The 14,575-nt window shown below is 35.0% G+C and overlaps 1 protein-coding gene across 14 annotated transcripts in view; it reads left to right on the top strand.

Moving 5' to 3' along the window:
• DMD (dystrophin) overlaps window positions 1–14,575 on the top strand; it is a 1,566,296-nt gene that overhangs the window by 703,472 nt on the left and 848,249 nt on the right. For 13 of the 14 annotated variants that reach the window (XR_011853162.1, XR_011853161.1, XM_072135922.1 and 10 more), the window contains 2 exons: window positions 2,372–2,524; window positions 4,112–4,294. Coding sequence is in view for 12 of the 14 variants with exons in the window: in XM_072135922.1 (XP_071992023.1) it covers window positions 2,372–2,524; window positions 4,112–4,294 (336 nt within the window). In the remaining 2 variants the exon portion in view is untranslated. The remainder of the gene's footprint in view (window positions 1–2,371; window positions 2,525–4,111; window positions 4,295–14,575) is intronic. The other variant, XM_072135923.1, reaches the window with a different exon arrangement.

The following is a 14,575-nucleotide window of genomic DNA, read 5'->3' as shown; positions in this document are numbered from 1 at the left end:
GGACCTGTTGCTTGGCCTTGAATAAGGTGCACCTACCATTTTCTTGCATCTATTTGTGCTGTTGAAGATTTTCCTTTTGTAGATAGATAGGTAGATGGGCAGCTAATGTTGTTCTTTGTAAATATTTATAAACTGTAATACTAAGATATAATGTTATTTGTGTATTTTCTTTTTACAATTACCTACCAGCTTAAAAAGCCTTCAGAAATCACATGGAATTTTAAAACACTGTGAAATGTAGTTGCATTTCTCCTTACTGGAAGCTGGGGATGTCATTTGGTATCCTGAGGCCTAACATTATATCTAATTATGACAAAATGTCCTCTTTGAATCTCTTCTATAGAGCACTTCATTATTGGTTGTGTTTTCAAGAAGTGAGGTCATTGATTTTCATTTTTTGTTACTCAATAAAGGCATTCACCCTTGACAGATAAGAAAAAAACTCAATGGGATATTGATTCTTTTAAGAAAATTCAAACTCCTGCTCATTTTTTGTAGCCATTTTGTCTAACTTTGAGTAATCTCTGGGTTTCTAGGTTTGCTGCATTCATTTTAAAGCAGCTCATTACTTCTTTGCAATTTCACAAACTGTATAAATAAATATATGATGCAGGTAATTTATGAAGTCTACAGTATTATATGAAGTGCACAGTCAGGAGATCGATAGCTATGTATGCATGCATGTTTCTGCAGAATTCTGCCATACACTAAGGATTTACAATGCATACATCACTGCTTTAAGTGATATTTATATCCTTCCTCATGGGAACCTCTCTCTGCATCACAATTAGTGCAGCAACTCTGAGGCTGGGGGAACTGGAGTCATTTATTTTATTACTGAAAATGTTAATTTACATATTAAAATTTATATATATATATATATATATATATATATATATATATATATAGTTTTAAAAATGTGTATTTGACAGCACATATACATACATTTTTTCAGTCTTAAAATAAAAATATGTTCTATGCATTTTGTTTTTATAGCAATTTTGTGCAAAATCATAAATTTAACTGTGTGAAATTTTCCTCCGCTCATCTGAAAAATTATACATATACAGGCAGTCCCGGAGTTCTGTACAAATTGAATTTGTATTTAAGTCAGAACTGGTGTATTTTACAATTGTAACCTCAGACAATTTTTTTTTTCCTCTATGTCATTTGGATTTCAAAAATGTTGTGTCATCGTAAGAACCAGGATTAACAATGAAACTTAATAGTAGGAAATAACTATTACAACTGATTATTGCAGCCTGGGACTAAAGTAACATAAATTACCAACTACCAGAGGTCCGTTTGTAACTAGGGGTCGTATGTAAGTCGAGTGTTCTCAAGTAGGGGACCATCTGTACAGAAATTAGAAATAGAATATTGTGGGTCATTCATCAGACTTTTTTACATTTTAATGCAGATTTTAATTACAGGAAAAACTGTCTATGACTTATTTTTATTTAGGGGATAAAGAAACTTTAATATGTAAATGGTTTGGATTAATCGGTTTTATTGTGCTTCAACCAATTTCCTTTGATGTACAACATACTAGTTCTTAGTCATTGGACTAAAGCTTTATAGTATAATTTGAAGAAATACATAACAAATATTCATAAAGTAAACAGGAAATGTTGTGCAAGCCAAATTGATATAGGTTTTATTTTGTTTTAATAGGTTTTTAAAAATGTAAACTTTTTATTAAAAACATTATTTATTATGCCCTATTCTAATGCTAAAAACTTTATGGGGACTGTACAACCTTTTGATCTCGTTAAAGAGGACCTGTAACCCCCCAATACCCCCCCACCAAACATGCCCCCCATAATCCTCTCCCCAGCCCCTTTTTGTATATGCTAAATGTATTTTAATTTATGTTAGGAAAGTTGTTCCTAAAAGATCCACATATCTTGGGTTTATTCATGAGGGGGTCAGCACTCCCCTGTATGGTCTGGCTGACACTCCCCCGACACTCCTCCATTATGGATTATGGGGGCATGTTTGGTAGGGGTCTTTTTGGGGGTGACAGGTCCTGTAGACAGTGTTAGGTAGTGAACCCAGAAATCTGTGTGTTATCATACCCTTCCTGGTAATATCAGCAATGCTGTGCACTGGTTTGTAAGATATCTGCAATGTACTGCTGCACAGACCACCTATCCCCATACCTGCTACTGTAGCTGGCTCCTGTTTTAAAACTTGAAATCTACACATAGTTTATATGGTTAGACAGATCCCTAGGGTTGTTTCCTGCTTCCTTGCTTCCTAACTGCAATGTATGATCAAAACTGCTGACAGAATACCTTTCAGCCCTGATGTCCTGGGGACCTAAGCACTACTAAGCACTACTAAGTTATATCATTTATATTATTAATAGGATTTGAGATCTCAAAGAAGGAAAAAAGCCCTGGAAATATCCCATCAGTGGTATCAATACAAGAGACAATCTGATGATTTACTCAAATGTTTGGATGATATTGAAAAGAAAATAGCTAGTCTTCCAGAACCCAAAGATGAGCAGAAGCTTAAGGTACTCTCATTTCTGGACTCTAGTAAATTTTGTAATTTCTGGAGTGTATCATTCAATAATTCTTATTATTGTAACAGAAAAGTAATTCACAATGTAGAATTATGTGTAGAAAGATTCCATTGCCTTAAATGTTTTCTTTTTTAAAAGGTTCTATATACAATTCTGCATTGCATGAAGAATATGTTTCAAGACTGTCATACATAGATTGTAGATCTGTTTACTTTGATTACATTGCATGTCACTACAATAAACCTCTTAGAAAAGACTATCCAATCTTACATTGAAATTTAGTTTCATGGACAGATTGTCTTTTGCAATACATTGGCCAGTATGCATAATAAATGGAAGAATTGAAAATCTGCCAAAGAAAATTTGACCTGAATAAAGGTTTGGTTTTTCCAAAATGATGGTCTTTCTGAGTTGTTTTACTGTAAATGTTTCCATGCTGTGAATCAGGCTAAAAAAACTTTATAAAAATATAACTGAAACATTAGAAAAAAGCTTAACAATTCTAAATGCGTTTCATATTTTTTCAATCATAAATAGAATTTATTGGATTCTAATTCATAGCCAAGTATGGGATTTAGATTGAAATAGTTACTACTATTAAATCAAGCAACTAGTCCAGAGATGGACAATTAATAATGGAGCATCATACAAGCATTAAAGTGGTTGTACCAAGATTGATCTGATCCACAGGACAGGGGATAACAATCTAATTGGTGGGGTTTCGTCTGCTGGGACCCCCATCAATCATAAGAATGAACTCCTTCATTCTCATAGGCTGTCAGGTCAGTTAGAGTATCAGCGGTCAGACCACCACCAATCAGATCGTTACTATCCTGTGCGTAGTGGATAACAATTAATCTTGGTCCAACTTTTGAGAGAAACATAATGAGTAAAAATTATTAACAGCTCATCTCAGTAGACTGTTAGAATATAAATAGATAAATGTATCTATTATGTTAGCTTATTCATTAACATGTGAAATGCAAAACATGTTCCTTACACTATATGAAGCCTCTAAAATGTAATTATATTGACTCTTGTTATGTATCTTTGTTCCAGATGAACTAATGACTAACAGTACGTGGATGACTCTATCTCATGTTAGCACACGTCATTCATCAGTCCATGTCCATATTTCACTGTACAGTCAATCCAAATTGTCAACTGCTTCCAATGAGTTCTGTTCTTTTATTTTTTTACCTTATTTTTAATCATATTATTTTGCTTCATTATTGCTTTTGTTTGCTACAACTAAAAAATTATGAAAGTAAATGAAAGCATATGTGGACTTTTATGTGGCAGGCAAAACTTCACATTTTTTATGAAAATGTTAAGATTTGGTTTAAATGGAAGCATACAGATGGGATTATTAATGCATGTACTAAACACATAGACAAAATAAAGTCACAGGATCCAATCATTTTTTCGCTAGTATTATTTTAGTGTATTGTTATATTATTTATCAGAAATAAAATATAATAAGAACAAGCGGCAGAGGTATGTTGCTGCTTTTTCTAATGTAACCTCATTATTTAGATAGCTAACTGCCCTGAGCCCTTTATTGGTTTTGCTCACTAGGAGATTGATGGAGAATTGGAGATGAAGAAAGAAGAACTGAACGCAATACACAGGCAAGCTGAACGTTTGTCTAAGGATGGGGCTGCCAAAGCGGTGGAGCCAACTCTGATCCATCTTAACAAACGCTGGCGAGAAATTGAGAGCAAATTTGCTCCATTCCGAAGACTACACTATGCAAAAATTGTGAGTTTTATTTGCAAACCTGCTAGTTTGCAAACTAACCCAAATATATTAACAATAGCACGCTGGAGTGAAGTAAACTCTGTTAAACTTACTACAAATAACCCTGCCCACGACTAAAATCTACATACACACAGCCATTAATGCATTTTACATTTTTGTTGTTTCATTCATTCATTTTATCATAACATTTAAAATTATACTATTCATGTTAATTATCTTTATATTCACAAAAGAAATCAAGAAAATAGACTTTCAGTTATTCATTTCATGCAACTTTTATTTTTATATCTAGGGCAAACAAATAACTGAAACAAAAAAAGCTGAAAATACAAACTGTCAAACATCTGTGAATAGCATTTTTGTTTCAATGGTTGTCATATAATTGAAAAAGGTTGCTTTCTGTTACAGTCAAGAAATTAAAGGGATTTTTCCATATTATATAATCATGATATAAACACAGAGTGTCTTTTAGATTCAGGTCCCACCTCTTTGCATGCAGTGCAGACATTTGTAGGTTCAATTTCGAAATCCTTCTCATAGAAAATATGAGAAAATATCAAAAAAGTATTGATATGAAAGGGTTTAAAGAACTTAATATCTGGATAGTGTGGAAAGATGTGATCTCCTGTAGCAGTTGTGGCGTACCTATGGCACGGATAAGTATCATTTTAAAGCTCCACATGCTGGACTGCCAAGGAATGCAAGAAGGGAGAACCTAGGGACAGCGTTGAATTATCCTTGGAGCTTTTGGAGCCTCTCCTCTGGGCCCCATGATTACTCTTGTTGAAGGGGTCTTTTCTAAATTCCCCTGTTCCTTTAATGGTATCCTCTCAATACAATCTTAACAGTTTCACCCTCCTAGGCTTAGATCACATTACTATGTACTAAATAACATTAATAGGATAATATCTACATTGTTATTATATATTACTGTCTTTTGTAATTTGTAAGTGCTAAGTTATTCAATGTGCAAAAAGTACAGCAAGTTGTTCCTTGTAGTGAAGTGCGGTATGATAACAAAGAGACTCCTGCTTTAATGGTCAGAGGTGGATCTCTGATCCAACTAGAGAGCCTGTGACCTACAGAGACATCCAGGTGGCTTTAGAAGACTCCTTTATCAAACCGTCAACCCATTCCCACTGCACCATGTCAACTAAATGGCTTCCAGTTTCCCCTTTACAGATGTCTGAGGTATTCAGGAGGCAGGGATTATACATTGCAGCGTTAACAAAATTTAAAGGAAATCTACCATCAGAATCCATTGTGATACTAGGGCTATGGTAATCTTTTTATATGTGTTATCCAACTTTTCAAATATGTTATTAAGTCAGAAGGACTCTGGTGGGTGTTACAAGAGCCTGTATGTGCTGCTACAATATCTCATTCTACCCGTGTTCCCTCAGCACTGCACCCCTCTCTGTGCCAGATTGCAATCTCATGACAACAAAGGAAGTTTAAGCTCACAGTGAGAGGAGGAGACAGTGTAGAAGCATATGAAGCTACAGGACAGGGGGCTCTAGTAACACCAATATATATATATATATATATATATATATATATATATATATATATATGTTTATATACCGTATATACTCAAGTATAAGCCAACCCAAGTGTAAGCCAAGGCCCCTAATTTTTTACCACCAAAAACTGAGAAAACCTATTAACTTGAGTATAAGCCCATGGTGAGAAATGCATTCGTCCCAGCCTCCCAGTATATATCCAGCCCCTTGTAGTATACGGCCAGCCACCCCCCTGTAATATATGGACAGCCAGCCCCAGTTTGCCCAGCACATAAAAAATAAACTTACATATTCACCTTCCAGCGCTGGCGATACCTGGTGTAGCTCCCCGATATTCCCGTCCCCGTGGCTCCTGTTCTGTTTTCTCTCTAAAGTAACAGCCGGCTACGATGCTATGATGCAGCGGTGTCGCTGCTCATTATGATATAGTCTGCGCCAGCCAGCAGAGCGCATGGACTGTCTCTGCCGGCTGTTACAGCAGAGAGAAGAAAGAAGGTGAGCCGCGCCGATCATCTGGGGCACCAGAAGTTGAGTATGTATTTTTATTGACTCATGTATAAGCAGAGGTGAGGATTTTCAGCATATTTTTTTCAAGTCTATATGGTATATATTGTATTTAATGTTTAACATAATAGAATTAAAAAAATAAGTATTAAACCATAAAAACAAGAATGAGCAAATTGTTTAATTGTAAGTAAGTAGTAAAACTATATAAACATATATATATATATATGTATATATATATATATATATATATATATATATATACATACATAAATTTGTATCACAACATTTAAATCAATCCAAAAAAGTTATTATTATATTTAAACTTATTGTGAACACAGATAAAAAAGCAATGGTGATACTGTTGTTTTTCCTTCTCGTTCCTTGAAAGTTTTAAAAAAAGTCTTAAAGTTAGTGCAGGTAATGATAGTTAACACTGCAATATACTTTATTAACTGAAAACTTTTTAGGTCCTTTGACTTTCTCCTCCCCTACCCCTACAGAGAAACAGGAGGCTAAAACTTAAAGGGTGTTTCCCACAAAACAATTTTTTTACTGGATAGGGCTTAACTTGCTGATTGGTGGGATCTCAGTGATGGGACCAACACAGATCACAAGAACAGGGGTCCAATGTGGTTCGATGTACCCCAGTCAGACTGCTTGTCGCTTCACCGTTCAGCTCTATGGAGATTGTCGAGCCTAAATGGAGATTACTACTGATGTAGCAGCTGCACTCGGCTACAGTCCAAGCCTATGTACAGTAAACACCTCTATCCTGGTCACTGGCAGATCCTGCTTCTCTTCACCTTTGGATCTGCATTTATTGTAGTAATCAATCTTAGCAATTGGTCCTACAAAATGACATTGATCAGGGTGCTTAAATACATTTTTCGTGTTGTTATTTGTAATGGTAGTTATTTACAATTTACAGCTAGGAAATGTTACTCTTATTGGTAAAATATACTTTTACTTTAGTCATGAGGCACTCTATGAAGAATATTTGATTTAACAATAAACTTGATTCACCTTATTCTTCCCAAAAGACACACGCAGACTGAATAATGCTTGTACTGCTGATGGTTCTTTAATTACTGAACACACCTGAGAAGTGTTAGTTGATGTAGTAGGCACGCATGAATTTTTTCTCATCATAATGTGCTAGATACAATAAAATAATTGATACATAGAAGAAGTTGAAGGTTTTATTGTAACTCAAACACGATTTTATAATTTACTGCAAAGGGACATATTCTATAAAAAAGACAATAGCTGCCCCAATAATAAAATGTCTTATAATATCTAAAGATACAGACGCCCAATGTAGTACATTCAATGGCTTGAAAATAAACAAGCCTGCTAGTTCCTAATAACCTTGTCAAGTACAAGGTCAAAATACAAAGTCACAGACAGTAGTGTCTATATGTTTATAGAAGTTGGAGGAATTTTCAATATATATATATATATATATATATATATATATATATATAGTCCCTGTGTTGGTGGCAGATGTAATATACTCAGAAACACATGTCATGCTTAATAAAGAAATCAGGACAGAAGAATTTGGAAGCATAGCGGAACTAAAAGAAAAGTGTCATTTTTACTCAGGATGCAAACTTTGATCGACTCTGTGTACAAAACAATATCTTTATCAATTCTCCCAGTTCAATTGAATTACTTTAACTGCTACCTTCAAGAGTAGAAACATAACAGCAATAAATATCTGTGCAATACTGAGTTCACAATTATGTACATACATTCTAGCCCCTAAATCTATCCTACAACTTTATATTAAGTATATGATTGATTAAAAACAAGGAAGAAAAAACATTCCTTATGGACTGATTCATGGGCTATATTATTGCACTGTTCATGTTCTAGATATGGAACCCCCAGAAAGCTTTTTTTCTTTAAATTCAAAACACTTCTAAGGCTACTCAAGGCTATATTATATATGTTAGATAGCTGCTAGAAGGTAATTTTTGGCAATTACTTAATTCCCAACTCTTTCCCAAGAGCCTGCTCTGCTCTTCCTATGTGGGAAGGGGGGCGGAGGGTGTTTGAGAGAAATTAAAGCCATTGTCAGATACATCTAGCATTTTCGCCTTCAAAACAAAAGTTTCAATTTATTCTTATTTTAAAAAAAAGTTGAATTGAATGATAGAATTTATTACAAAAAACTGGTATGACAATAAAAGGTTGCTAAAAACATAAAACTGTTGGGTTATTAAAGTCCATAATATACCCAGGAGTAAGAATAATGGAATGTCTATATGAGACAAGCCATTAAAAACCTGTATCTTTATTAACATGAACATCCATATGTTGTCTTAAAAGTGGCAGCGTTATGTTTATATGTGAAGTTATTACTATACAGTCCGTGGAAAATGAATAAAGATTTCTAAAAGAATCTTTTACAAAATGCCTTTGTGGTCCATAATGACAAATCATACCACAGTATAATTTTTTCTAAACTGGAAAACAAAATCACAGCTTTGAAGTTTCTCCTTGAGATGGTTTCATAAATCTCATCCAGTATTCTGAAGGCTGGACACTACATATGCAAGACCTATTGTCATGAAGCCGTTTCTGGCTTCACTTTTTAAAGTGCATAAGAATTCAGGACATTTTTCTGTATTTTTTGTGTAATTATATTTATTTATGTTTTATTATACCTTGTCTTTTATATTACAGAAAAATTTACCTGTAGGGCATTATAAAAAAAACATTTATCCTTTCCAATTAATTTCCAACCACACATAATGATGACATGTGTCTATTGGATGTTAGTTATAATATTGGGTCTATTAGTAAAGTCGATTGACTTTATAAGACTGAGCCTTTTTATAAATTGAAAACTGACATAGTTACTAAATATTAAGTTTCCAGGTAAATAAGCTACACTGCCAAGGTTGGCACAAGGGCGGTACAGACAATTCCATTGAGCTTTATTTTAATATTTCATAGCTGCAAGCTCCTTCTGACTTCTGCATGGAAATGGAGATTACTACTGATGTAGCAGCTGCACTCGGCTACAGTCCAAACCTATGTACAGTAAACACTTCTATCCTGGTCACTGGCAGATCCTGCTTCTCTTTGGCTCTGGATCTGCATTCATTGTATTAATCAATCTTAGCAATGGGTCCTACAAAATGACATTTTAATTTGGTAATAAAACACTTTTTTTTGCAGTTACTTGTAGTGGTAGTTATTTACAATTCACAGCTTGAAAATGTTACTATAATTGCTAAAATATACTTTTACTTTAGACATGAGACACTGACGAATATTTGATTCAACAATAAAATTGATTCATTGTATTCTTCCCAAAAGACACACACAGACTGAATAATGCTTGTTTTTCTGATGGTTCTTTCATTTCGGAACACGCTATAACCCTAAGTAAACCCAACTGCACAAAAAAGTAATGATACCGTATTTTTCGGACTATGAGGCACACCGGATTATAAGGCGCACCATCAATAAATGCCTGCTAAAAAGTGTAGGTTCATATATAAGGCACACCTGATTATAAGGATGAATGACCAGCAGGTGGCAGACCTGTGCACAGTTCAAGGCAGCTGCAGTTCCAGGCAACAGTGTCTCCAGTGCACAGAGCTCAGACCTAAGAGGTATGGGCTGTTAGGGGTTAATGCTGCAAGGGTGATGCTGCAGGGGTTAAGCTGTCTCCCTCTGCCACTTCTCTTTCCCTCTTCAGGTAGGGTGTTTGTGGGTGTTAGGGATTTTTGTGCGCCTTATAGTTCTAAAAATACTGTATTTTTAGTATGGGGCAATGCTAAAATTAAGATACATTATCACCAGAAATTTTTATGTAGTATGTTATTCCTTGATACCTATATTGACTTTAGGGAAAAACTCATTTGTTAATCCTCATTAAAGAGCCGTAATATTCGAAAGATCATTTAGGGCTTGTTTTGCCGGATAAGATAACATTTTAAAAAATTTCCTCTGGGATTATCAATCTATCTATGCAATTTCCAATTTTGGTGTACATTTGACTTTTGATCACTTTTTACATCAGGAAGGATGTGACAATAGCCATTTCAAAAACGTTATTATTTTTTAATGTTCCAGTCAGAAGACTTGATTGCTTTGGTAATACATTTTAATATCCCTCTGTATTGATTAATATTATAAGTGTCAACACTGACAGTCTGCCTATTAGATCCAGCCTTTGGGTCTGATTAAAAAGCCCCTAAACCCCCATTCCCTCTATAAGATGTAGGATGTTCATATAATAGATGAAGAGTCTAAAATGAGGCGTTGAACAACTTTTCTTTCTTTAGTTATTTTTATAGTATTTTAGTAAATGTAATAACCTATACGTAACCTTACTTATTACATACAAAATAATATATATTAGGTAAAAGTTGCTCTTGTTTCCTAGCATGTTCCAGACCTTCATTTTCTTTTCTTTTCCATTCACATTCATGAATGCCTTTTTACAGAGTGATAGAACTAATTACTAGAGAGAACAATTCACCAATTCCTATGCTGAAATGAACACAATTTAGTTTCTCAATTTGTGCACAAATTAAACAATACCATAGGGAATCCATTCCAGAGACTTTACATATCAGTATTTTGAAACTTATTTGACTCTCTAAATAGATACCTCCTCATCAAATATTCATGAACAAGCCATTCCATGAATATCGTGGAAATTGCCTAAAAAATCCAAATGTGATATTTGCCTCACACACAGATAAACTTTCTCCTGTTTTACACCAACCTTTAGATGACCTGAGATTCACATGACTAATAAAGCTTCTTTATAACAACCTTTTGTATAGTCATTCAATAAATTTAGTAATATATACTTTTTGACAATGAAGAAAGATTATGAGTTTTTGTCATAATCCAGTATAAGTTAATAAAAATCTGTAGAACTTTAATATTTTTTGTCCCACCTAGAACCCACATATTCCTCCTGATCCAAAGTTAAGTCACCATAGGACCCAATGTTGATCTTCTATGTTCACTACGGTCAAGTCACGCGGGATCCAGGCATTACATTCGCAATATGGACCTTATAATATATCATATATGAGGTGCCTAAAAGTGTTCTAGATATCCTAAAGAAGAGATTAAGTCTCTATCAAAAAAGCATCACCAACAAAATACAACTTATTTAATTTTACGATGAAAACACTAGAGTATAAGCAGAGTTTTTCAGCACAAAAAATGTGCTGAAAAACTCAAATCCGGCTTATACTCCCCCTCCCCACCCCTTCGCGATCGCAGGACTTCTCCACAATATCATGGCTGCAATGTCTATATGCTGGGGGGAGGCTGTGACCAATGCATTCCCACCCTAGGCTTATACTCGAGTCAATAGGTATTCCCAAAGTAGGACCCTCTGCTTATGTTTGGGTCGGCTTATACTCCAGCATTTACAGTACTCTTAATAATGTATCATGAGTATAAGTATAAAAATTTTGACTTCAGAAAAGTGAAAATGTAATAAAATCCTCAGTGAATCATGAATTGCTTTAAACAAAACTAACATATTTGGTAGTTAGTATTCCAAATGAAATCTAAAAAGAATGCATGAGGCTATTAAGCTAACTCTGTAAGCAATTTAAATGTAAGAGCTGGAAACATCATAGACAATGCATCGTGTCAGTGATTATTTGCAAACAGAATATACATACCAAGGATAATTAGCAAACCTATGCAGCTTTTAAATGGAATTGGATTGTAGAAGCTGCTGAGAGCAAATGTAAACATGTTTGCATTTTTCTTTCCTTTTCCGGCATGAAATGAGCCTGTTAAGTATTAGTGTTCATCAAATAGCGGGTAACAAAACAAACAACACTAACACAACACAAATATTACATCTTGTAATGTATAGTCACAGCAAAAGCAACAGTGTTACCGTATATACTCGTGTATAAGCCGAGTTTTTCAGCACAAAAAATGTGCTGAAAACGTCCCCTCGGCTTATACACGAGTCAGTCAGTCAGTCAAAATTACTTTTTAAAAAAAATAAACTTATATACTCACCCTCCGGTGGCCCCGATGCGCAGCGCTGCTCCCCCGATGTCTGCGCGGCTCGTCTTCAGGCATCCGCGCCCGTCTTCTGTCTTCTGCAGGGCGCCGCCATTGTTATTCCCCCGGGCGGCGCCTAGCATGACGTCAGCAGCGGCGCGTCATACTAGGCGCCGGCCTGGGAGAGAGCAATGGCGGCGCCCCGCAGAAGAAGGAAGACGGGCGCGGAAGCCTGAAGACAAGCGGCGCGGACTTCTGGGGCGCAGTGCTTCACATCGGGGCCACCGGGCCAATTATAAAAATGAAAATAATGGAATAAGTATATCGCAAAATGTTACCAATGAAAGCTTTAAATTATCCTAGTTTAAATTGAAAAATAACAAAGACATGCCCTTTAATGTTTTTTTAACACAATTTGTAAAATATATATTAAAAAACTATTCATAATTGGTATAATAAATTGTATTAACTAAAAGGCAGATGTTATGTTCTTTTCAATATCCCTGAAGCATTGAGTACATTTGAATCAAGGTTTTTATTTTAAGGAGGTTTGCAAAATATTACATATATACATCAACCGATAAATAAGAAACTATCTTTAATAAGGTATGGACTGTGAGATGGCTGCACTATGTGTCAAGTCATTGCAACAGTTTCTTATACTTGTTAAAACTTTTTTTTAACTTGTCGCAAAATATTATGCATAGTATCAAGGGGACCCATGTCAATGTGACATGCACCTCCTGGATCTACAACATCATTGTGTAGATTATTACATTTTTTGTAAAGGTTAGGTTCTGTTCACATCTTGTCCTTGGTTTACTTTTGGCTTCAGTCAGAGGAAATCTCGAGACATGTGCACTGAACATAAAACACTTAGGAAGAAATAAAATGTCTTTTTAGAGTCTCCAGAAGATGGAGATTTATATTAATAGGTTTATTGGCATAAATGTTCTAAGTAAAAAAATATCTCACCTCTTATTATGGATATTATTAAATATGCATCCCCTCTATTGTCTATTTACAATGGACATAAGTCTATTATCCTCTCCATCTTCTGTCAGGCAAGGGAAGCTCGGACTGAACATAGAGCAGGCCTCATTTTTATGTCAGAGGAGCTATAGCGACCCTCCTGTTTACCAAATGCATAGAACTACAAGCCCGTCTTTTCAGGGTAAAAGAAGCTAAATTGATAAATACTTTTCTTCCTACAGCACTGCTAAATAAACATTCAAATAAGAAAAAAAACTTTATTAGTCAATCATAATTACACTAAACACATTTCAAGCAAAACTTAGTATGTCATATGATGGAACAATACAAACAAGCAAAATAAAGGTGGCTCCTCATAGGTGAGTCTGCCCCAAAATAGCTGGCAGATGAAACAAGAGGCCGGACAAAACGAGTGTCGAGGAGTTGTAATAAAGTTTGTGATTGCTCAATATTTTTTCCTCATATGTCTATTCACATACATTGAGGGCCTGCGTTTTTAAGCACTCTAGTCATACCCAGGGAGGTAACAACCTATGAGGATATGGTCAATAGTAGCATTTGGGATTCATTTTTCAAAGCATCCCAGAAAGGCTTCAGTTTTACATACTACCATGAGTTTGTTTGGTTTGAAAGTGTTTCTCTGCATTGTTGGAAGTATAAGCAGCTGTGTTATCATTTTCACAGCTGCTTACACTTTCAGCAATAAAGAAACAAAACACTTTCTAACCAGCCAAACATATGGTAAAATGTAAAACTCATGTGTTTCTGCAATGAATTTAAAAATGCAATGTAAACATCCTGTGTTAATTCAGCCTTAAAGCATGGCATCTAATTTCAATTTGCATGTTAAAACAGGGTCTACACCTGCTCTGGACCAGGTACAAATTTGCTCCTAAAAATTCGCAAAAGTAAGCAAAAACCATGATACATAAGTGAACAGTTGCAAAAGATAGCTGAAAGATAGTTGTACATAAAGATAGCGAACAAAGATTGGGATAGAAAGCACTCAAAGAGCAAAATTGCAGGGGTGAGCAAATATAATATATGAATATATAATATGCTCACCTAGAGGAGTTGTGCATGACATAAGGCACAATTCTAGTAAAGGCTTATTTGAGACTTTTCAATGTGTGCAGCTGACAACTTAAACCTTGAGTCTATAATCAGACCTTGCATCAAACCAAACAGCAACACGTTTAGGGGCTATACAGTACCCCTTTTTCAAGTGGAAATTGTTTTCTATCTCCTA

Source organism: Engystomops pustulosus, chromosome 2 (genome assembly GCF_040894005.1).
Source record: "Engystomops pustulosus chromosome 2, aEngPut4.maternal, whole genome shotgun sequence".
Classification (NCBI taxonomy): domain Eukaryota; kingdom Metazoa; phylum Chordata; class Amphibia; order Anura; family Leptodactylidae; genus Engystomops; species Engystomops pustulosus.
This window is presented reverse-complemented; position numbering and strand designations above follow the sequence as displayed.